At 34.6% G+C, this 22,624-nt stretch overlaps 3 protein-coding genes across 3 annotated transcripts; 1 reads left to right on the forward strand and 2 right to left on the reverse strand.

Moving 5' to 3' along the window:
* Nucleotides 1-5,971: 5,971 nt before the first annotated feature.
* Nucleotides 5,972-8,355, reverse strand: LOC112706453 (uncharacterized). The gene is made up of 3 exons (XM_025757761.3): nt 7,351-8,355; nt 6,911-7,252; nt 5,972-6,844 (listed from the first exon to the last, which is right to left on the reverse strand). Exons 1-3 carry the CDS (start codon nt 7,798-7,800, stop codon nt 6,230-6,232), a joined length of 1,407 nt encoding a protein of 468 aa, XP_025613546.1. The 5' UTR covers nt 7,801-8,355; the 3' UTR covers nt 5,972-6,229.
* A 6,021-nt stretch (nt 8,356-14,376) lies between these two features.
* On the forward strand, nt 14,377-15,230 carry LOC112706454 (peamaclein). The gene is made up of 2 exons (XM_025757762.3): nt 14,377-14,583; nt 14,688-15,230. The coding sequence occupies exons 1-2, from the start codon at nt 14,502-14,504 to the stop codon at nt 14,870-14,872; spliced, it is 267 nt and encodes an 88-aa protein (XP_025613547.1). The 5' UTR covers nt 14,377-14,501; the 3' UTR covers nt 14,873-15,230.
* Nucleotides 15,231-17,454: 2,224 nt separating this feature from the next.
* On the reverse strand, nt 17,455-21,045 carry LOC112706456 (pumilio homolog 12). Its single transcript, XM_025757763.3, has 5 exons — nt 20,027-21,045; nt 19,770-19,932; nt 18,727-18,890; nt 18,363-18,621; nt 17,455-17,922 (listed from the first exon to the last, which is right to left on the reverse strand). The coding sequence occupies exons 1-5, from the start codon at nt 20,962-20,964 to the stop codon at nt 17,782-17,784; spliced, it is 1,665 nt and encodes a 554-aa protein (XP_025613548.1). The 5' UTR covers nt 20,965-21,045; the 3' UTR covers nt 17,455-17,781.
* Nucleotides 21,046-22,624: the final 1,579 nt, after the last annotated feature.

The following is a 22,624-nucleotide window of genomic DNA, read 5'->3' on the forward strand; positions in this document are numbered from 1 at the left end:
GACTTCTGAACGGTCGAGGGCCCCCTCTTACCTGTGACTCCTCCAAAATCAACGGGTAGTGATCTGACAAGCCCCTAGGACCCCCTCTTAGCCGGATGTCAGGATACTTCTCCACCCATTCAATATTCACTAACACTCTATCAATCCAACTGCAGGATCGACCCCTGAACCATGTGAACTTCCTATCAGTCAACGGTAGATCCAACAGTTGTATGTCGTGGACCCACCCCTTGAACTCTTCTGCTGAAGCCGATAAACTCGTCAACCCTTTGCGATCATCGACTTGCAAAATGTCATTTAAGTCCCCCAAAAAACAGAAAGGGACCTGGCACAAGCCCGCAATATAGCTCAACTCTTCCCACACCACCTTCTTCTCCTCCCTCCCATGCGTCTCGTATACCAAGCAATAAGCACATTGAAAATTATTCTTCGTTAACACACCTTCAACGCACAGCCACCTTTCACCTTTATAGCAATTAGTTCTCTGAAACATTATGTCATCCCATATCAACAATAGTCCCCCGATCGCCCCCACAGACTCCACATACTCCCAACCTATAGAGCTACTACCCCAAATCCTTGCAACATCAAATACAGATATTTCCTCCCTTTTTGTTTCAAGCAAACCCACCATGTTCAAATTATATTTTTTCTTCAATGATTTCACCATGCTCAATTTTCCATCACCCCTCAAACCCCTAATATTCAAACAGCTCACAATCATTTAAACAAATTATTGCGCACCTTAGATTTATTCTTAGGACGGCTTCTTCTCACCTTTTGTTTTTGCTTTGCCACCTTTCGCTTCTCTGCTAATTGTTCATTTTGAGCTTGCAAAATACCCATGAGATCCACTTCTTCATCATATAACACAGCGCTAAATTCCACTGCCAGAGCCCAGGTCTCCACATTTTCCTGCATATGCGCCTCCTTTGATAACCTTTTGTCATCTCATTGGGTGTCCTTCCTGAAATCTGTGTGCGATTCAGCCCTATCCATGAACGTTCCCTCATCATCATCCCCACCTTGCACGTCCGCCACAGGTACTCGGGCTGCCCCCATCAAGGTCATCTCCTTCCCTCCCAACCCGTCCCGGTATACCAGTGCCCGTCCTTCAACCCGACTTTCTTCCATGTCCGCTGCCTTGGCCACCATCATCTGCACCCTTCCCGAATTGGATGCGCATTCTCCCTGGACCATCACCACCCCCAAGACCTCCCTCCATGGCTGCGCCCATTCCCACCGCAGCTCCCAGCACATCCTCTGTGGCTCCATCAGATTCTGCCCGCAATTTGCCTTCCATGCTCGTCCTGGCCCTTCCATTCACGTTCTCAGCACCCTCTAGGGTTGCCGCCTCAACACGCATGTCCCGTCCAGGCATTCCCTTCCATCAGGCCTGAGAGTTGGTCCCGACCCGTGATGAGCGGATAATTTATACGGTTTTTGGCATTGTTTTTAGGTAGTTTTTAGTAAGTTTGAGCTACTTTTAGGGATGTTTTCATTAGTTTTTATGTTAAATTCACATTTCTGGACTTTACTATGAGTTTGTGTGTTTTTTTGTGATTTCAGGTAAAATTCTGGCTGAAATTGAGGGACTTGAGCAAAACTCTGAAAAAGGCTGACAAAAGGACTGCTGATGCTGTTGGAATCTGACCTCCCTGCACTCGAAATGAATTTTCTGGAGCTACAGAACTCCAAATGGCGCGCTCTCAACGGCGTTGAAATGTAGACATCCAGAGCTTTCCAGCAATATATAATAGTCCATGCTTTATTCGGAAATTGACGACGTAACTTGGCGTTGAACGCCAAGTACATGCTGCTGTCTGGAGTTAAACGCCAGAAAAACGTCATGATCCGGAGTTGAACGCCCAAAACACGTCATAACTTGGAGTTCAACTCCAAGAAAAGCCTCAGCTCGTGGATAGATCAAGCTCAGCCCAAACATACACCAAGTGGGCCCCGGAAGTGGATTTAAGCATCAATTACTTACTCATGTAAACCCTAGGAGCTAGTTTATTATAAATAGAACATCTAACTATTGTATTAGACGTCTTTTGACCACGTTTCATCTTTGGTCTCAGTTTTGTTTTATTCTTCATCTTAGGAGGCCATTGAGCACGTTTTGGGGGGGGGGGGGCTGGCCATTCGGCCGTGCCTGAACCCTTCACTTATGTATTTTCAACAGTGGAGTTTCTGCACACCATAGATTAAGGGTGTGGAGCTCTGCTGTACCTCAAGTTTCAATACAATTACTATTACTTTCTATTCAATTCTCTTATTCTTATTCCAAGATATACGTTGCACAACAATTGATGAATGTGATGATCCGTGACACTCATCATCATTCTCACCTATAAACGCGCGTGATTGACAACCACTTCCGTTCTACCTTAGGCCGGGCGCATATCTCTTAGATTCCCCAACAGAATCTTCGTGGTATAAGCTAGATAGATGGCGGCATTCATGGGGATCCGGAAAGTCTAACCTTGTCTGTGGTATTCCGAGTAGGATTCCGGTATTGAATGACTGTGACGAGCTTCAAACTCCTGAAGGCTGGGCGTGATGACAAGCGCAAAAGAATCAAGGGATTCTATTCCAACCTGATTGAGAACCGACAGATGATTAGCCGTGCTGTGACAGAGCATTTGGACCATTTTCACTGAGAGGATGGGATGTAGCTATCAACCAAGGGTGATGCCTCCAGACGATTAGCCGTGCAGTGACAGCGCATAGGACCATTTTCCCGAGAGGATTAAAAGTAGCCATTGATGATGGTGATGCCCTACATACAGCTTGCCATGGAAAGGAGTAAGAAGGATTGAAGAAAGAGTGAGTAGTGAAGTAGAGTTTCAAGAGGAGCACAGCACCTCCATACGCCTATCTGAAATTTTCACTATTGATTTACATAAGTATTTCTATCCCTTTTTATTTTCTATTTATTATTAATTATTCGAAAATCCATAAACCAATTTTAATCTGCCTAACTGAGATTTACAAGGTGACCATAGCTTGCTTCATACCAACAATCTCTGTGGGATCGACCCTTACTCGCGTAAGGTTTATTACTTGGACGACCCAATACACTTGCTGGTTAGTTGAACGGAGTTGTGAAAAGAAAGTGCTGAGTTAATGTTTTTGTGCACATACCAAAGAGCTAAAATTGTTGATCACAATTTCGTCCACCAAGTTTTTGGCGCATGCCCGTTCTGCGCTCCACTTCCATCCGGGATTGGGCTCCAACCCGGTTAGCCATGTTCCAATCCATCTCTGGCCCATTTGGCTCCCTCCTATCCTTCTTCTTATGTGTTGGGCCACTTTGATCAAGGCCCACCTCACATCCCTCCCTTATACCGCGTGTGGTTCTAGCAGCAAAGGGCTAGCCCATCAAAGCATTCAGACAAGGCAAATCAAACCCAGCGAGATCCCCTCCCCCACCATTACACAATTCCTGTATAACCGTCCTGTCCGAATCCACCTCTTCACTTTCACCAAATCCCTTAGTAACCACCTCTCCATGATTCTTGGTACAACTCACCGAATCTGTTCCATTTTCAGTAGTTTTGAAATTTAAAAAATCAACGTTCACATCATTCAACAACACCTATGGAATTACTAATCTGTCCTTCCCATTATCAACGCCCTTCGCATCCCCAGCCATCAAGTCCGCTGCCGGATCCCACAGCACTGTCACCATCATCGGTCGGTTGTACCCGGCATCTCCGACGTCCCTATCTTCAAAGGCCTTCTTGCTCTCCATTGAGGTTTCTGCCCCATCAGCCTCTAAGCCCACCTCTTTCACAAATACTTGAAACCCACTCCCTTATGTCTTCAAACGTGCACGTCTCAACTTGAATTCTTCCAACCCTAAAGGATGCACCTGAACCTGTTGGGACATTCCACCGTAGCACCTCGCCCCATTGGCCTCCAACCGCTTTAAACATTTCCACCGACCAGACATGAAGAGGCATGACATAAAGCTCCAACCACACTCTGCGAGATACACACAGTTCGTCTACTTCCCACCTCCGGACCCTATGGAAGATTTGTAACAGAGAATCCAGTTTGAATGTAAATGCCTCATCGGCATGCTCCACCGTATCAAAGACTAACAGGACTTTAGTCGCACCAAGCTCCCTAACATCCTCCACGTGATGCAAGTTTGTGGAAATAAGTCTCTTCAATGAATGCACGTCCTGGGGTTTCACAGAGCTCCCTATTAAGCTCCTCCCCAACCAATTCATATTCTCTGCTACTATGGGCACTTCAACCCTTTTTGCACACCCATTTCCCTACTGAAGTTGCATTTGCATCTTTGCCGGCGTGACCTTTATGACTTGCTCAGTAACCACCTCCTTCCCCTTAGTACGTTCCGCTAGCCGCCTGTCAATCTATCGACTATCGTCCCCATGCACCTGGAAGTCCATCGCATACCCTTTTCTTCGAAACTTCGCTTCCCCCATAGAAACCAGCTTACCACGCAGTCGTAATTGGTTCATTTCGGCTATTGCCTTCAAAGCACCCCCTTTCGTCGTGTATCGTACGAAGGCGAATAAGTAAATTGCTACACTCTTTCTTTTCCGGCCTAGAGAAATATCATCCTTTCCGTCCAACAGAACAACTGATACAATTTCCTCCTGAATATATCTTCTGACAGATTATCCACAAACACAGTAAAAAACTCTTACTCCAACCGATGGTATTCTTCGCAATTCCATACCTGAGGATCTTTAGATCGTGGATAGAAATCCTCTAGTGTTTCCTCCCCCTTCAGTCACTCGTTCTTAGTTATTTTAGAGAGACTTGACAGAGATGTTTTCATTTATTTATTAAATTACAAGCAGATATTGAATTTAGATGAGAGATTAACATTAAAAGACTTTGTTATTTCTAAATGCAACTAAGAGTAAAATTTTGTTTGAAAGAGAGATTAAAATTAAAAGAATGAGAAATAGATATTAAAAGATAAAGATTAATTTAAAAATAATATTATATTATTAGTAAATATTATTATTTTTTTGTTAGTATTTAATTAATAATAATTTGTACACATATTTTTAGAGATTTTATATACAAAAAGCATATAATTTATATTTATATTTATTAAAATTTACGCACATAAGTCAATACAATTTGCATTCATATTTTTTAAAATTTATATACATAAATTAGTAAAATTTATTTGTTAAAGATAATTTAGTGTTTATATTGATCAAATAATGTTAAAAAAATATTAAAAATTACCGTTCCTAAAAGTTTTTCTTATATTAAATATCTATATTGTGTTTAGTATAAAATATTCAAGATTGAATAAGATAAATATAAAAATTGATAGATAAATTTAAAATTTAAAAAATTAAACAAAAATATATTTTTAAAAAAATATTAATAAAATTTTAGTCTCTAATTTTAAAAATTCCAGTCTTCAATTTTAAAAATTTTAATTCTATGGTCCCTATTTTCCGAGAGCCAATAAAATATTTGTATAATGTGTACAATGGAGGTTTAGGGAGTATTAGAGATATAACTATTAGTGTTACTTTTTTCCATCAACTGATGTTTTTGAGATGAGTGGTATCATGACATGGTATTAGAGTTCTAGATTCAAAAGGTTAAGAGTTCGATTTTTGGTGAACTTGAAAATTAATTTAAGGTCTTGGGAAGATGTTTATTATTCCTATTACTCGGATAGTTATTCTAGATAGTATAGGAAATGTTCATTTTGTAATTCATATAACTCATTATACACATTGTACAAATAAGTCATTATCTCCGGAGTAGCTAATTATTTCATTATAAACAAAGACCATTGACCCTCGGAAAGTGGAAAGCATGTAGATTTAGCTAGTTGAGTCACAATTCATCATAGAAAATAGCATACGCACATCTAATTCAAACTAGATGTTCAGCATCACGAGTGAATGCTTTTACGGGAAAACTCTAAAAGAAATCAAACGTAATAAGATTATCAACAGATCTCAAATTCACACTTACTAAAAACAAGTGCAAGAACGAACCTTAGGGTGCATAATCATCCAATTTTAAAGATCAATTTTTGCGGGATCTGCTGCTAATCGTCCCTATTTACAAATTCAAGGAGGCAATGACAGCAGAAAACTCCACCACAAAACTGCAGGAATCTTCACCATTTAACCCCAGTTTACTTGTCAGTCTATCTAAGGCGTTAAAAATGGAGAACTAGAAGTAGACTAATCTAGAAACTTCACAATTGCTAAACATCCACTGCCCATTTAACGTTGCTCCCATTGCTTGCATGATGAGACCTATGTAGCTGAGGAGCTCTCGCATGGTGTGCGCCTCCCGGAACAGCATTCTTCACTCTCTGCTCGGTGGCTTCTCTCTTGGAAGCAAGTCTTAGCTCCGCTGGAGGAATGAAACAGTCCACCGAAAGGCCGGGGACGTTGAACGCCACTTCCTCAACCGTCCATGCTTCTTCCATCTTTGTTTTGGTGTGGCTCATAGATGTTTCCCCAAACCTGAAAAGTGTTGCCGCGGAACGACCGGAATGAGCAATCATGATTCCGTCAACAGGCCTGTAATCATCAAGAAACGAATTTATGGTGGTCTCCCAATACACAGCATCTCCTCCATTGTTCTGAATCCGAGTGAGATGAGAGTCTTCCAAGTGAACAAGCAGTCCTGTTTTCTGACTGAAGTAACCAAACAAAACATGCCTTATTATCTCAGCTGGGCCTTCGCTCCTGGCTTTTAGTGTGGAGGGATCTGCACAAAGCTTGAGAATGAAACAGTCATCCCCATTGATCTTCTTCTCCCCAATGCATCTTGCATTGATAAATATTCTGGCAGTTGTTCTTGGATCAAGACCCTGTTAACAAATTGAATTAGAATGGGGAGTCTGTAATGAGAAAAAAGAAATGAGAGATAGATGAACCTGAAGGGCACGTCTCAAGGGTCTATGAGGTCCTTTGGCAGCATGAGGACCAAGCCAAGGGGTGTGGCGCCACACGAGTTTGCCATTGGAACCGGCATGAACCTTGCTACCACCAAGAGCAAGCTCCACATACCACATATCCGGATTCATCTGCCACAACACAAACCCCCCGGATTCCGCAGCTCTGGAGGAATTCCTGGTGACCTTGTTAGCTGTCTCAAACACGGAGGCTATCATTTTCAACTTTCCCTTTGTATATGCATTGTTAATTGAATTCTGAAGCTTTTGCCCCCCTGTAGCTGCTATATACTGCTGCAATATGTACTGAGCAGAAGAAGTTTCCTGCAACCACCAACACTCCCAATCTTATCATTCACCTCTATACGTATTTTATACAGTATACAGTAGAGAGAGAGAGAGAAAGAGAGAGAGAGACTAACAATGGGGATGTCTTTGATGCTGAGGTGAGGGAAGGGGTCGGTGGTGCAAACGTGGACGGGGGCAAGGGGAGCACCCAACACTCCAAGCAGCAGCCTCAGATCCGAACTCTTCAAGTCCACGGACGAGCAGGAGGAAAAGCCCACCGGGCCCTTAGCCCACGGCCACTGGGCCCATCTAGCCTCGGGCCGTGAAGTGGAGTTGGAGTCGGAGCAGTCTTCGTCGCCGTCGGGGCCCTCTTTGAGAGGCGAAAGTGCCTCCACGGGCCTCAGGCTGCCGGATCTCGGAATGAAGGGGTCAGCCGGAGGAGGTGGAGGAGCTTGGTGATTCCTCCGGCGCCGCAGCAGAGCAGACATGGGAGAAGCACTTCTCGGCGGGCGTGACCTCGCCGGCGAGAGGCCTCTGACGACCTCGTCTTTCAGTGCAGAAAAGAATCCTTGCTTCCTCTCCATTTTTACAACTTTACCCCTCCAAGTCCAAACCTGCAAAGAGAGGGAAGAGTGGAGAGTGGAGAGTGCAGAGAGGAACAGCAATCACACAAAAAGGGAAAACAGAATTTCAGATATTTTTATTGTGGACAGACAAGGACGTTACGTTTTAGTAAATAAATAAGTGCATGATCCATACTTTGCTCCATTCCCCTTCTTTATTGAAAAAAAAATTGAATTAAATTAATTTAGTGTCAGACTGACAGTGGCTAATTAATGTGGTCACTAATCAAACATGGTTAGAAATTTAGAATAGCAAGTTAAAATAATCTGTAAAACCTTATAAGAAGTGTAAAAAAAATAATTTAAAGGGAAATTGAAAGGGACAGAGATATATGAATAAGAGAAGGAGTGGAGCTAGTGGACGAAACGATGGGCACTTGATAAACGTCTAAATTATAATATTGAATGTTGATAATGATATTTGATACCCTCGCCGTTCAAATGGCAGGATGCACCATCATAAATAATTTGAGACTTCATCTACTAATCTTTCTAAAAGATGACAAATCTAATTCCAGAGTAACTATTAATAAGTAAGACCTATCCTAACTCATGATGAGAATCGTCCTCTTTCTCACTTTCCTTCGCTCGGGGTGGGGACCAACACTAGGACGAGTCTTAGGTTCTTTTGACCAACCAAACCCAGTTAGCATTTTGCAAAAGGACATGCACTAAACACCACCCAGGCACTCGCAACGACCTAGCCTTCTGCTTTTTATTTTTATTTTGTTCCATGCACTTGTCTTTGTCAGTTGTCACTCCCTAATCACGGGACTCGTTTTATTCTCCTGTTAACTCTTGTAAGAATTTGGATTAAAATTAACATGACTAACACCGGTTTTTGTTTTCTCCCTCTCTTATGTGCAATATGTTTTCGTATTTTGTTCCATAAAGCTCACAAGGGTATAATATAACTCATCCTCAGAATTGAGAGCGCTTTCTTCTTCTCGTATGGATGAGCAATAGTTTAGTAGATCATAACATAGGAGTGTGAGTACTATAATTTGCTTTTGTAGTTATTAACCTCACATTACTTGCGTATTCAACGAATCTTAAGTAACATATTTTTAGAGAACTGGTGAATTAGCCGTGCGTTTGTTGCATGGGGTTTTCTCACTTTCTGAATCATTATTTATTAACATTTTAGTGTAATTAACTTGTGTGTTGACATTGAATCACTTGTATCGACCTTTTCCTTCTTGGGTCACATATGGAACCACGTTTGGAGTAAATAATATAATGGGCCAATGGAATTAACTTTAACCACTGCAAGCCCATGTCTCTTCCAATATGGCCCAATAAAGCTTTCTTCTAGTTCCAGTCCAAAATGGAAAAATAAAAAGGTGGTCGCTATCTGAAACAAGTTAGCTGGCTTTTCCAGAATGATCCGGAGGAACGAGAAGACTTTTTTGATTGAAGGTAACGAAAACATAATATGAGTTTCCAAAAGAATGAATGTGTTGGCTAGCAAAGCGTGAAAAGTGAAAACGCAACAACTGGTTTCTTAGCTGTGTAATTGTCATTTTATTATATTTTCGATCTTAGAAAGAAAGGCAAATGTGAAATCAGTGTGCGAGAATGAACATTCATATCCCTCAAACCACCGTCTTTTTATTCTTACACGACAAAATTATTTGTTCAATCGTAACGAAATAGCAATAAAAAGGTGTAAAAGGTATAGCAGACGGAACTACATAATTATAGAAACATGTATTCTTAAAATGAAAGTTTAAGGATCAATATTTTTTTTTTAAATTTAGTCAGTATTTAATTAATAAAAAAATAAATAATTTCATATTATTAAATATAATTTTATACTATTAAAAATATTAAAAATAACTAATTAATAACTACCAATTATAAAAATTACTAATCTCCAAACACTTCTCTGTTCTTAAGTTTTGCTGAGCCAGAGGCCTAGACTTTTGTGTAAAGAACTAAAGATTACTGTTAGAAGAGAACAAGGTACGTAATATACTAATATATCACTTAAAATTGATACCACTAAGATATAATATATCACTTAAATTTTGCTGAGCCAGGCCTAGACTTTTGTGTAAAGATTCCTGTTAGAAAAGAACAAGGTACGTAATATATCACTTGAAATTAAGATACATTATTAAGTAATTTATTTTAGTACTTGAAATTAAGATATATGAATCATATTAGTTATTAAAATAATCCTTTTTCTTAATTTCTCTTCACTATAAATTCAAGATTATGAACATTTTATATAAATCTATTAATTTCTCTTGTATTTTGTTCACAAGCAACTTAAATAAAATCATTTTGCATAATAGAAAAATATTTTAAGAAACTCATGATACAATAAATTATTTTATAAAATCAATAGCAACATAACTTATATATTAAATTAAAAAAACTATATAGATACTCTTATGTTAGAGAATAATATGATATCATCCTTATGTTTAAAAAAAATATTCTATATCTTTATGTATAGTTACACATTATACGTTCAACTAATTATTCTAATTTTATTGACATTAGTATATTGTTTTCTTAATTTATTATTTTTTATTAAGGTTAACAATATTTTTATCCGCTAACTCGTTAGAATTTGATGATATATTCAGTGATTTTAATTTTTCAATTATAGTTTTCATAACCCGGAAGTTAACGAGATCAATCTCTATGGAAAAAACTAAGAGATTTACTTTTAGCGTTTGTCTTCAAAGTGTTTTAGAAGAGGATGACTTCACAGCACAATTTTTTCAGTTTTATTGGAATATTGTGAGTGTTGATGCTTTTAAGACGATTTGTAATTTTTTGGTGGAGATAAAATACTCAAGGCATTTAAGCATACACAAATTTACTTAATCTTTAAGATTTTGGATGCTAGAGACATGTCACAGGTTAGACCTATTAGCTTATCCTCAGGTTTTTATTAGATTATTTTCAAAATTTTGGTACATACACTTCAGGAGTTTATGAATAATTTAACAAGTTCAAACCAGAATGTATTTTTAAAACGTAGATTAATGTCTGACAATATTCTAATAGCTCATGAATGTATGCACTATCTCAAAATTAATTGGTGCAAATTGAAATGTGAAATGGCTATTAAATTGGATATGAGTAAAGCATATGATAGAATTGAGTGGAGTTTTTTATAATTCATCATAGAGAGAATGGATTTTGGAATCAAATGGATTTCTTGGATCAGAGAACTAGTCACTACTGTTTTTTTACTCTGTTCTTGTAGAAGTCAACCTTATGGCTTTTTTTAAGCCAACAAGGAGTATTGGGCAAGAAAATCCCTTGTCATCTTATCTATTTCTATTTTATGCGGAAGGATTATCCTATCTGTTACACAAGGCAGAGCAAAACAGGTCTATTAAGGGAATTTAGATTCACAGAAGGTCTCCAGCAGTCAATCATCTTCTCTTTGCTGACAAATCTATATTATTTGGGAAGGCTAATGAGGAATCATGCAACAATATCCTATCTCTACTCAATGAATATGAGATGTTTAGCAAGCAAAAAGTTAACATCCACAAATCAGTATTTTTTTTTAATCAAAACACCCGACTTGTCAGAAGACAACAGCTAGCAGAGTTACTTAACATAAAGCATGTGGGAGGCCAAGATAAATATCAAAGTCTTTCATCCATTATTCAGAGATCTAAAAAGGCTACATTCAGTGCAATAAAGGATAAAGTTTAGAAAAAAGTTCAAATTTAAAAGCAGAATCTGTTATCAGCAGGTGACAGACATATTTTAATCAGAGTTGTCGGAGAAACTATTCTAATATATATACTTTCATGTTTCAAGCTTTTAGATTCTCTAGTGAAAAGAATACACAGGATTCTAAGACAGTTTTGGTGGATCAAAAGGGAATGAAGAGAAAGATCGCTTGGGTTAATTGGGATTGTATGACCAGATCCAAAAACGAAGGCGGATTGGGATTCAAGGATTTCAGAGCCCATAACCTAGCCTTGTTGGGTAAACAGTTTTGGTGAATTACTACTAAACCTAATTCGTTACTTGTGCGTATGCTCAAAGAAAAATACTAGAGACCCTTTTTGGTAGATAAAGGAAAATAACCTTTTTGGAGTTGAAAAATTCTACTGAAGGAAAAAAAAATGGTAGAAAAGAGTTTGAGATGAAGTATAAGATCTGGTACAAATGTTCGTATTTGGGAGGACCCATGGTTACCCCTATCCTACCCTTTTAGACTCAGTAATAACAATACTCCAGTAACAGGCATCAATCGGGTACATGCATGATTTATTTATAATAGATGGAAGATGGAATAAAGAGTTAGATGAAGCAATTTTTTTCCTAAAATCAGTTTGCGGATTCTCTCCCTTCCACTGAACGATGATAGTGAGGACAAGCTTGAATGGGCCTGGAACAAGAGGAAGTAGTACGATGTAGTCTCTGAGTATTGGGTGGCTTATAATTTTTTTTCATGTGCCAGTTGAGCACCTTTCAACGGTGACGATGAATTCAACGCTTTGGAAATTAATTTAGGGGTTAAAATTATCATCCAAAGTAAAAAATTTTCTGTGAAGAGCAACCCATGAAAAATTATCTGTACTCAATTTGATCAACCAGAGATTCTCAGATATTTCATCAATGTGTCCAAAATGCAGAAACAACAACAAAACAATCCTTCACGTCTTGGTGCAATGCGGTCTCGCTCCTGAGATTTGGTCTTCCTCTTCTTTTGTGAATGTTGTAGTGCAAAATGAAAACATGGAATTTACAGTCTGGTGACAAACGGCAAGTAGAAGCGTTGGAAGAGGACAATCTTCTATAACCCTCCTTGTATTTCTGTGTTGGACGTTGTGGAAGACGAGAAATTTGGAGGTCTTTGAAGGTGAGAAGCTAGCGGCAACAATAATTGTGGAAATAGCAAAGAAGTTCTAACAAAAAATGACTCAAGTTATAGCGCATCCTTTGTGAATCTCCAACTCTTCTGTTAGTTTTTTTTTGCTAGTATTTGGTGTTTACTAAAGTGAGAGATCCTATTTTTTTTGTCTTTGTTCCTATAACAGACAATATATAAGCAATGTAATTACATATCTTTAAAAAAAACTTTAAAATCAAATCATCAAAAATAAAAAATTAACTGATATGAACTAATAAATATATCATAAACCTCATCTTTAAAATTGTCGATTTTATTGAATTCTGACTTTACTTCAATCAGCAGCAACTTTTATAATTTGGCCAATAAAATCAAACTAAAATCCTAAGAGAAGAAGAAATAACATAAATCAATATAATGCATTTAAAATAAACCAAAATAAAATCTCACATTCGATTAGAAAAAGAAAGTTAAGCGCAATGAGAAAGAAGAGAATAAATCGCACTAAGAAAAAAAAAAGAATAACGTGCTAAGAAGAGACTTGACAGTGATTAAAAAAAAAGGTCTAAAATGTATTTGAAAGAGCAAAATAAAGCGCTGTGCGGAGAAGAGAAGAAACCGAAGAATCGCGCTTTCGATCTAAGTTGGGTGGGTTGTGGTTCTTTGTTTTGACGCGAATTCAAAGAACTAAATTGAATGGGATTGTGATTTCCTGTTTTGGTGTGTAGATATATGATGGTTATTTCTACAATACCATATATGTATATAGTATTTTACTGTATTTATATATGGTAACAGAAAATAATAACTAAAAGTAATATACAAATAACATTTTTGAAATTTTTATTCACATGTTTTGGCGGATAGTTGGTGGAACACGTCATTGGCTTACATTTAATGGTTAATCTGTACCGAACAAATAAATGTACGCCAAAACATCCTATGTAATTAAATCTCATTTTCACAAGTAATAGTACTGGCATCCTATGACTTGACGTTGACCATAATACCCCACTTGATATTATTCAATAAACGCGGCTTTCGCCAGCTGTACTGCAATGCAATTTGATAAGCAAGCCCTGTAAATTTTTTTAAAAAAAACAAGTCTCTTATTTTTTTAATCCAAAAATATATGATTTTTTAATTATTTTAAAATATAAAATATTTAATTTTTTTGTCTAAAATATATAAAGATAAATTAATTTTTTAAAAAATTTAGATATTTTACATTTTAAAAAATAAATAACAATTTTATATTTTTAATTAGTCGATAATTTATTTATTTTTAATATAAAAAATTAATAACCTATTTATTGTTTATTTGTTTTTATGATATTTAATCTAAAAATACATGATAAATTTATTATTTATTTAATAAATATAAAATAAATACATTATAAATTTAATTTTTTTTATATTTCTAATAAAAATTTTAATTTATAATTTTAATATATATTCTTAGAATATAAATTAGATAAATTATTTTTTTAATATAAAAATTAATTTATTATGAATTTAATTTTTATTTAATAATTTGTTTGATTAATGAGTTATTACATATATAAAGCAAGATTAAAATTTTTACATTTTTTTAAACGCGTAAATGAAGTGATAATTCTATCAACCCAAATTGGTTGGTGTAAAATTACTTAGAGGAGCCAAAAAGTAATAAATTCCTCATAGTAACGTCTTCCCAACCTTTGCCTAATACTCTTGCGGTTCTTTCGTTAATCGTCACTATAAAAAGCACCACCACTTTGCTGTTTTTCCCATCCACAACACAACGAAGCAATCACTAATATACTGTAGGGGTGGAATTAGCAACATGAAGGTGGTGCTTGCAAGTGTACTGCTTCTGTGCCTCTTACTTAGCTCATCTTTCTTGGATGTCTCAATGGCTGGTTCTGGTAATATTAAGAGCTACTACTCCCTCCCTCATTGTCTAATTAATTTTTCCATTACAATAATCAAGTATTTATTAGAACTAACTGACGAAATGAATTATTACTAGATTTTTGTGACAGCAAGTGTGGGGAGAGGTGCGCCAAGGCAGGAGTTAAGGACAGATGCTTGAAGTACTGTGGAATTTGCTGCCAAAAGTGTAATTGCGTGCCGTCTGGTACTTACGGGAATAAGGACGAGTGCCCTTGCTACAGGGACATGAAGAACTCCAAGGGCCAGGGCAAATGCCCTTAATTGTTATCTCTCTCTCTCTCAAAAATTTTAAATGTACCGAAAATACTGGTGTTCTAGTTATTCTAGTTATTTTAACAGTTGATTTTAATTAATATATATTATATATATTTTTTATAATTTAGATTAACGATTAAAATGACTGAAACACCGATATTTTCGATACACTTAAAATTCTTCCATATATATATATATATATATATATAACTTCATTATGAATCTAATATTTATGTTATATCAAAACTCTGGTGTGTATTCTATCTTCTATCTGATTTGGTTTACACATACATGACTTGCTCGTCATGGAAGCTCAATTATGGTTAGGTCATGAATAATCGATCGGGTCATTACTCTTCCTTTCTACAGTAGTATTAAAATTTATTATTTTTAATAAAGTCATTTGCAATGCATTTGGATTGATTTTGAATAAAAAATTCATTCGATTTAAATACTATTTTTATTTGAGATGTATTTTGGATTGGATGATTTTTTTTAAAAAAAAATCCGATCCAATTCAATTTTAAATAGTTTGAATTAGATTGGATTTGCAGTTTTATAAATTAAAAAAATTAAATATATATAACAAATATCAAATCAAATTTTAGATATCTAACAATGACATACAAGTTAAAACATCTTGAAAAACCAACAATAACATATCAATAAAAATAAAATTATAAGTTAGTTAAAATGAATAAATAAATCTCATTTTAAACATGAAATATTTATTAAATAATAATAATAATACATGAATAATATAAAAATGTATGACAAATTAAATGTATTATAAATATAATAATAAAATAATAATATTATAGCATATTATGCGGTTTGAATTTGATTAGATTGGTTTTGAGAAATATATCCAAAATTCGATCCGATTCATGCTATTTGCAAAAAATAGGATCCAATCAAATCTAAATTAGTGTTGTTTTAATTGATTTTCGGTTTGGATTGTATTGCATTAGCAATTTAATTTGGATCCGTTTGAATTTGAACCCCATAGTATTTGGCCATCAATTCACCAATAATGTTTAAAAGTATGGGATAAAGTATGAAAAAATTTTAAAATGTAATTAGAACACCGGTGTTCTAATAATTTTAACCGTTGATTTTAATTAATATATATTATATATTTTTTATAACTGAGATCAACGCGGTTAAAATAATTGAAACACCGGTATACCTACTTGATACACTTAAAACTCTTCCTAAAGTATATTTTGAATTATTAGACAACTCTTCCTAAACGGAAGAAATTAACTAATGCTTGATTAGGTAAAACTTTTACTTTTCGAAAATAGTTTATAAAAATTATCTTTTAAAAGCTGTAATACCCACGCTTGGTAAAATCAAACTAAAATTGATTTTCGATAAGCACAAGCACTATAATTGTGTTTGATAAAATAACTTTTAAAAAGTAAAAAAGACTATAATAAACATATATATAATAAAGAATAATTATTCTTTTGGTGTTAATACTTTATAAGGATAATTTTGGATATTTATTATTGTATAGGATTATATTAAACTTTTTAATTTTAATAAACACAAGCCAACTTTAAAAAACTTATCTTAAGTATTTTTATTTGTGTTTTTAAAAAGTACAAGTTCCTCTCCAAAAAATTTTATCAAACCAAATAAAAAAAATTGAGTTGATGATTAATAAATAATAAATTTTGATGGTGCTAACATTTTTCTATACAATGTATTAGAACATTCTTAATTACTATTTACTGATAATTTTATAATAACTAGCGTGTTTAACGCATCTATTTTTCTGCTGTTTTAGAGACATAAAATTTAATTGATTTTGATCATTAATATCTAAAATTAAGAAGTAGGAGACGTTCTCCCATTAGCAATTTTGTTCTGATTTAGTTTTACTAATATAAGAAAGCAAATAATTTTCGAGAGAAAAAAAAGAACAAGAAAGAAGAAAGAAGAAAGAAAAACAAAAGGAAGAAGATTACCGCTTACCAGTGAAAACTGAAAACTGAAAGGGTTGGTGAGAGGAAAAGAAAGAATCATCAAATGGCAACTGTAAATCTGTAATCACTTACTTCGTAATGAATAAATAATAACATATAATCTTTTTAAAAAAAATTACCTTTTTATACAACCATTCCTCTCTTCAAGACTTCAACTATACTAGAAGGAATGGTAATAGGTATAACTAGAATAAATTCTCAAATTTTGCACTGTGTAATGGCATGAACAAATTAGATGATTCCTATTTTATTCATCAAGTATGTCCTTGGGGGATCCCCACTGTTAAATTGTTCTGTCCTGACTTGGACTTCTATGTTTCATTATTTAATATTTTAATGAAATATATTCTTACCTTGAAAAAAAAAACAAAAATGGCATGAACAAATTACAGAAAGTTCCTCCTTAACTAAATTAATTAATTCAAATAAGAGATTACAACCCCATTATCTTCGTGAAAGTGACTCCAATTCGAGAAATTACATAGTAAAGTTTGCAATATAAGAGAACCATACATGACAATCATAAATCATAGTAAAGTTTGCAATATAATCATACCCACATGTTAAAGCTAAGAAAATGTCACAAAAGCTAGATGGGAGAAAAAGAACACGATCCCTTTATTTGACACAAAAATACATAGCAAAATCTCTTATAGCAATACACACATTTAGAATATCAGAGTCTATACCACCAATGACAGTTAGCTCCTATACAAAAAGACCTTCCACCCCATGCCAGCTAACTAAAAAAACGAACAGACTATCAACACACAACTACAAACAAACACAAACTAAAACTAAGCATCAATGTTTTTTATATTTCGGATACAGAAAAATTAAAGACAACAACATTGCTATGTAGTATGGGAGTAATGGGACGGAGAGGAAGGAGATATCTAAAAGGAGTTAAATACGAAAAATCTACTCATAGTTGTGATGTTTATTGTGTGCGCGTATTTTGCCTCTGTCAAACCTCTCAAGAATCTTTTGGCCATAGACATTGCTACGCATCATTGGATAATTCTGTTGGATCAGCAGCAATATGGAACTTCTAATAGGATCCTGCTTTAAACAATTACATAGAAATCAACAAAGTTATCGCTCCATGCCAGTACCAATAATCCATGTTTCCTACACATTTTTTAATATCCAAATTCCAATACAAGGAGACAGCAGCTAAAAGAATAATGTTCTTTTATATTATAACACTTCCTAGACTCAAGATTATAATAAAAAGCCTTGACTCTGCTCATTATTATATGTATTTCTTTATAATAATCATCCTTAACATTACTTTGGTTTCACATATAATACTATTTAATCAGTAACCATTTTGCATGGATATGAACAGAGAAGAATCTATTCTCTATCATAAGCTATTATTTTAGCATATACAGTTATACACCGAATAAAGAAACCAAGCCCACTAAAGCTATAAGTGCAATTATACTTTTTGATAGTTGGCCCAAGTGGCTAAATCATAATTAGTAGTATGCACTAACCTTGGACATCACCAGAGCCGATTGTATAACATAATTTCCATAGGGATCTACAAGAAGCATTGCTACATTTGGGTGGCAGAGCAACTCCACAGTAATACGTGCCGCATTCTGTTCTTCCGAGCACTGAAAGAACTTCTCCACAACATTACTTCCATATTTATTGCATGAAAGATAAAAGAATGACCCTTCAAGCTGTCTCATTAGACTTTCTGTCACTGCTGGTATTTGCAAACCCAATAAATGTTGTACAACATAGTTACTGCCACACAAGGAAACAAACGTACAGGATAAAAATATAAGTATAGCGTTAATTTCTACATTTGTTATGAAAGAGAAATTTTTGTAGTGCTCAGTAGATATAAACCCGTAAGAGTCTTCGGATAGTTGTTGAGCATTCAATATAATCTCAGCAATCAGTTGCAGTTTGAGTTGTCCATGTGCATATTTTACACATTCTTGTATCACACAACAACCGGTCTTATCTGTCGCGATCCCAAAGAGGTGATTTGCAAGTTCGCTTAGAAGATACTGTGAATAAAATTCCACAATCAGATCAACATAATGAAGCCAAGAAAAACAAAAGAATGTAATTTGACAAACTAGGCCTAATGATCCAAATGATCACATTGATTTCATCTACCTCAAAATAAAAGTAATAAATAAGTTAATACATAAGTGGAATAGTGGATTAAGCAAGAAGAGCAATAAAGGTAAAAGAATGAATAAAATTAAAATTGAAGGTAAACTATATATGATTATATGTTGATTATATGTTAATGTTATACAGTCCAGTATGGTAAATCAACAATGGACTTCTTTTGTATGAAGAAATTTAATCAAAACCTACCAAATGTGGAGAGAGAAAATTAAGAAAGAATTAGTATGCAATAATTTCTGGAATGTTTTAATCATGACAGGTAAACAGCACTTCCATAAACCAAGAAAACAAGTTTCAACCCAAATCACGTATATAGAAGTCAAGTCCAATATATTAAGCAACACAAAGAAGAAATATTTGCACAGTTCCAATATATCAAGGAGCTACTGTTTTTATCTCACTCAAATTTAACTCATAGGTAAAATTATTTGGGATCAAAGTGGTAAAAGCTTAGTCAATTTGAGGCAGAATTCACATGAAATTTACTATTTTCAAATACAAGTATAAAACCATCCACATTTTTTTCAGACTTGTATACAGAATTTTCATCAGAAGATGTCAACGCAATAATGCGCAAATGCCACACGAATCAGAAAATAATAAAAGCAACAACATGCATGCTTATTTGATGTGACAAATAAAAGAAAAAAAAATTTCTAAACTCAGATGGATATAACTACCTAAAAGTTGAAAGCATGAAACCAAGTATTAAAGTCGACAACAAATAAAAATAATCAAACAAACAGTACCTTACTCTCTTCATGAGAAAAATGCTTAAGACAATACATAAGTACCCTATGACCATGTGTATCAGTAGCCAATGAAACAGCACCAGGTCTTAAACCTCTCACAATAAGGGCTCGTTGCTCCTGGTTGGTAACATGTTCCAATAATTTCTCAACAGTGCAGGACCTGGCAGTAGGAGAAAAAGAAAAGCACTTCTTCACATATATATAATGATACATTTAAAAAAGAAAAAGTCCTAAAAGAAACCAAGATTCAGTACCCATGAGGGTTAAGGCATATTTCAACAAGCTGTAAATTAACTTTGGTTATCATCATGATGATGAGGGTCCTCTGTTGTTCCCTGATAAGTTTAAGAATATCAAGAACAACTTTGCTCCCACAAGGATCAACCATCAACTCAGCAAAATGATTTATCATCTCCAAGAACGCCAAAGAAACCTCCTGAGGGGTCAATCTTTCCAACTTCTGCCGCAAAATCCTGCTTCCGTTCTGATCCTTAGCCATCATCACAACCTTTCCTCGCAAATCATGGAACAGATAAGAACGCCCTCCAACGCTATTGTTGTTATTATTAATATTATTCAACCCCGCCGCCACCGGTAAACTCGAACCACCTCCTACACCCGAATTTCGTTGATGAAATTGATCAACAGCCCCATTCGAAAACGGCATACTCGGAAAACCCCTGCTACTGTATCCACTCGGAAAAAAATCATTCATTGAAGAGCTGTAGGACCTGCTTGAAGCACCGATTGTTCTATTGGAAGAACCGGGCCAAATGCCGTTCGAGTTTCCAGCGTCTCCGTCGTGTCCCTCCGGAGGATTATTCTCCGGTGTCACCAAGGCAGCATTGGCAGCAGCTCTCGTGTTGTTGATGGAGCCGCCATGTGTCTCTTGAATTTGGCCCACAAGATTGGAGCTTTGAAGGTGTTGATGGCCACGGCGATCAAAAGGCTCGGTTTTTGTAACGGCGTTGAAACCATCGCGATGATCGAAAGGAAGAGATGGCGGGAGATTGTTGAAGCTGAAAGGGGAGACAGAAAGACGATCAAAAGCGTCGTCTAGGGTTTGAATTTCATAGGGGTTTTGGTTCGGCTGATAAGGGGAGTTCGGTGGCTGAGAAAACGGGAACGACGACAGCGACGAGGCTCCAGAAAGTTCGTCGTCGAGAAAAGCAGCGGAAGTTTGACTCGACATCGGAAAACTCGGCGACGATGGGACTGTGATCAAAAATCCAGAAGCAGTGAGAGCGAGAGAGAGTTAGAGAGGGTTGGGGTTTTATAGTGTGAACAAAGGGGGGTTTTAAGTGAGAAATTAAGGGTTTTTAACTTTTTGTTTATAATTAATAAATAAAAATATATATAAGTTTGTTATTATTATAATAATAATAATTATTATTATTATTGAGGTTGTTAGGAAAATAAGGATAGGTAGGGGATGCTATGAGAGTATTAACGCTGCATGCAATATATAGCAAGTTTACATGCGAAGCCACGAAATATAAGAAGGAGAGTAGGGAGAGCGAAATTTTGTTTGCTTTTATTTTCGCGGGGAAAGCTTTTGTCATTCATGCGATGTTTATGTATGTTTATCTATGTCATCATATCATATCATGTCATGTCACAACGATATATCCCCTGCCGCTTTCATCCCCTGATTGCATGTGGTCCTCACAGAGCCGTAGTGTGTGTTTGAATTGTGGTTGGTCAAACTAGAGTTTGAATGAAAGTGATTTTATAGAATTGATTTTGGATAGAAATAAGTTTGTATCAACATGATTTATGTTTGGTAATTCTTTACCAAAATTGATTTTAATAAAATAAATTTTATTTGGATAATATTAGTTAAAATCACTTTTAGATAGATAATTATTTAAAAGGATATGACATTAAATTATAATATTATTTTTTTATACATGTTTAATTTTTTTATATTTTTTTCTTATATATTTTTTATATAGTATATTTTTAATACTCTTACTACTCTTAGTACTCTTTTTAATCCAAGTCAACATACTTTCACAGTTTTACTCCAAACAAAATTTAAAATATAAACTTCATTCAAGACTTATCAAAGTTATTTAAAGTAAAATTGTTATTTTTAAAAAATATATTATAAAAGTGATGAAAAATTTTATTTTTTAATTTTTAACATAATATTTTATATTAAATAACTTAAATAAAACTGTACTCTTTTTTTAATTAAACAAAAGATAATACATTATTTGTTTTTTTTTGAAATCGCAAAAGATATATTTGGTAAATTAAATTAATCTTACTTTTAAAAAATGGTGCAAACTTAGGTGTAATTACCTTCATATGAAGTTGATAGGTGAGAGCGGTTAGATAATTTGATTGGTTTGACTAAATTTTCATCTAACAGCTCTCATCTTTCAACTTCACGTGAAGTCGACTGCAATTGAGTTTTCACCTTAAAAAATACAAATAACAACAATAATATATTTACTAAAATAATTTTTAAAATTTAAAATCATAATAAACATAAATATAATAATAAATTTAAATATTTAGTTAGACTACTTGAATTTAGATATGTCTAAAATAAACATAATAATTTTGTACTTATTAAATGTGTCATTTTTTATAAGCCATTAGATTTTATTAAATGAAAATAAAAAATTAGTACAAAAAAAGAATATTGATAAATTTTAATAAATATAAAATATATTAATATACAAATAAATAAATATTTTTTAATATATAATGTTTTAAATGATAAATGAAAATTTATGTTTAAATAAATATAAAAAATTTAAATACAAATGATGTAAATTATTTTTTATTAAGATTAATTATTATAAATTAAAATATTTATAATATTAAAAATTCATATTAAG

This window comes from Arachis hypogaea, chromosome 8, assembly GCF_003086295.3.
Source record: "Arachis hypogaea cultivar Tifrunner chromosome 8, arahy.Tifrunner.gnm2.J5K5, whole genome shotgun sequence".
NCBI classification, from domain to species: Eukaryota; Viridiplantae; Streptophyta; class Magnoliopsida; order Fabales; family Fabaceae; genus Arachis; species Arachis hypogaea.

What these genes read in the sequence shown, in the direction of transcription:
- LOC112706456 (XM_025757763.3), bottom strand. Translation starts at nt 20,964, where the DNA reads ATGTCGAGTCAAACTTCCGCTGCTTTTCTCGACGACGAACTTTCTGGA. An exon ending in TTTCTCATGAAGAGAGTAAG is followed by an intron (nt 18,891 to 19,769) that starts GTACTGTTTGTT and finishes TTTTATTCACAG; the next exon opens with TATCTTCTAAGCGAACTTGC. An exon ending in CTATCCGAAGACTCTTACGG is followed by an intron (nt 18,622 to 18,726) that starts GTTTATATCTAC and finishes CTTGTGTGGCAG; the next exon opens with TAACTATGTTGTACAACATT.
- LOC112706454 (XM_025757762.3), top strand. Translation starts at nt 14,502, where the DNA reads ATGAAGGTGGTGCTTGCAAGTGTACTGCTTCTGTGCCTCTTACTTAGC. An exon ending in TGTCTCAATGGCTGGTTCTG is followed by an intron (nt 14,584 to 14,687) that starts GTAATATTAAGA and finishes AATTATTACTAG; the next exon opens with ATTTTTGTGACAGCAAGTGT.
- LOC112706453 (XM_025757761.3), bottom strand. Translation starts at nt 7,800, where the DNA reads ATGGAGAGGAAGCAAGGATTCTTTTCTGCACTGAAAGACGAGGTCGTC. An exon ending in GCATCAAAGACATCCCCATT is followed by an intron (nt 7,253 to 7,350) that starts GTTAGTCTCTCT and finishes TGGTGGTTGCAG; the next exon opens with GAAACTTCTTCTGCTCAGTA. An exon ending in CCTTGAGACGTGCCCTTCAG is followed by an intron (nt 6,845 to 6,910) that starts GTTCATCTATCT and finishes ATTTGTTAACAG; the next exon opens with GGTCTTGATCCAAGAACAAC.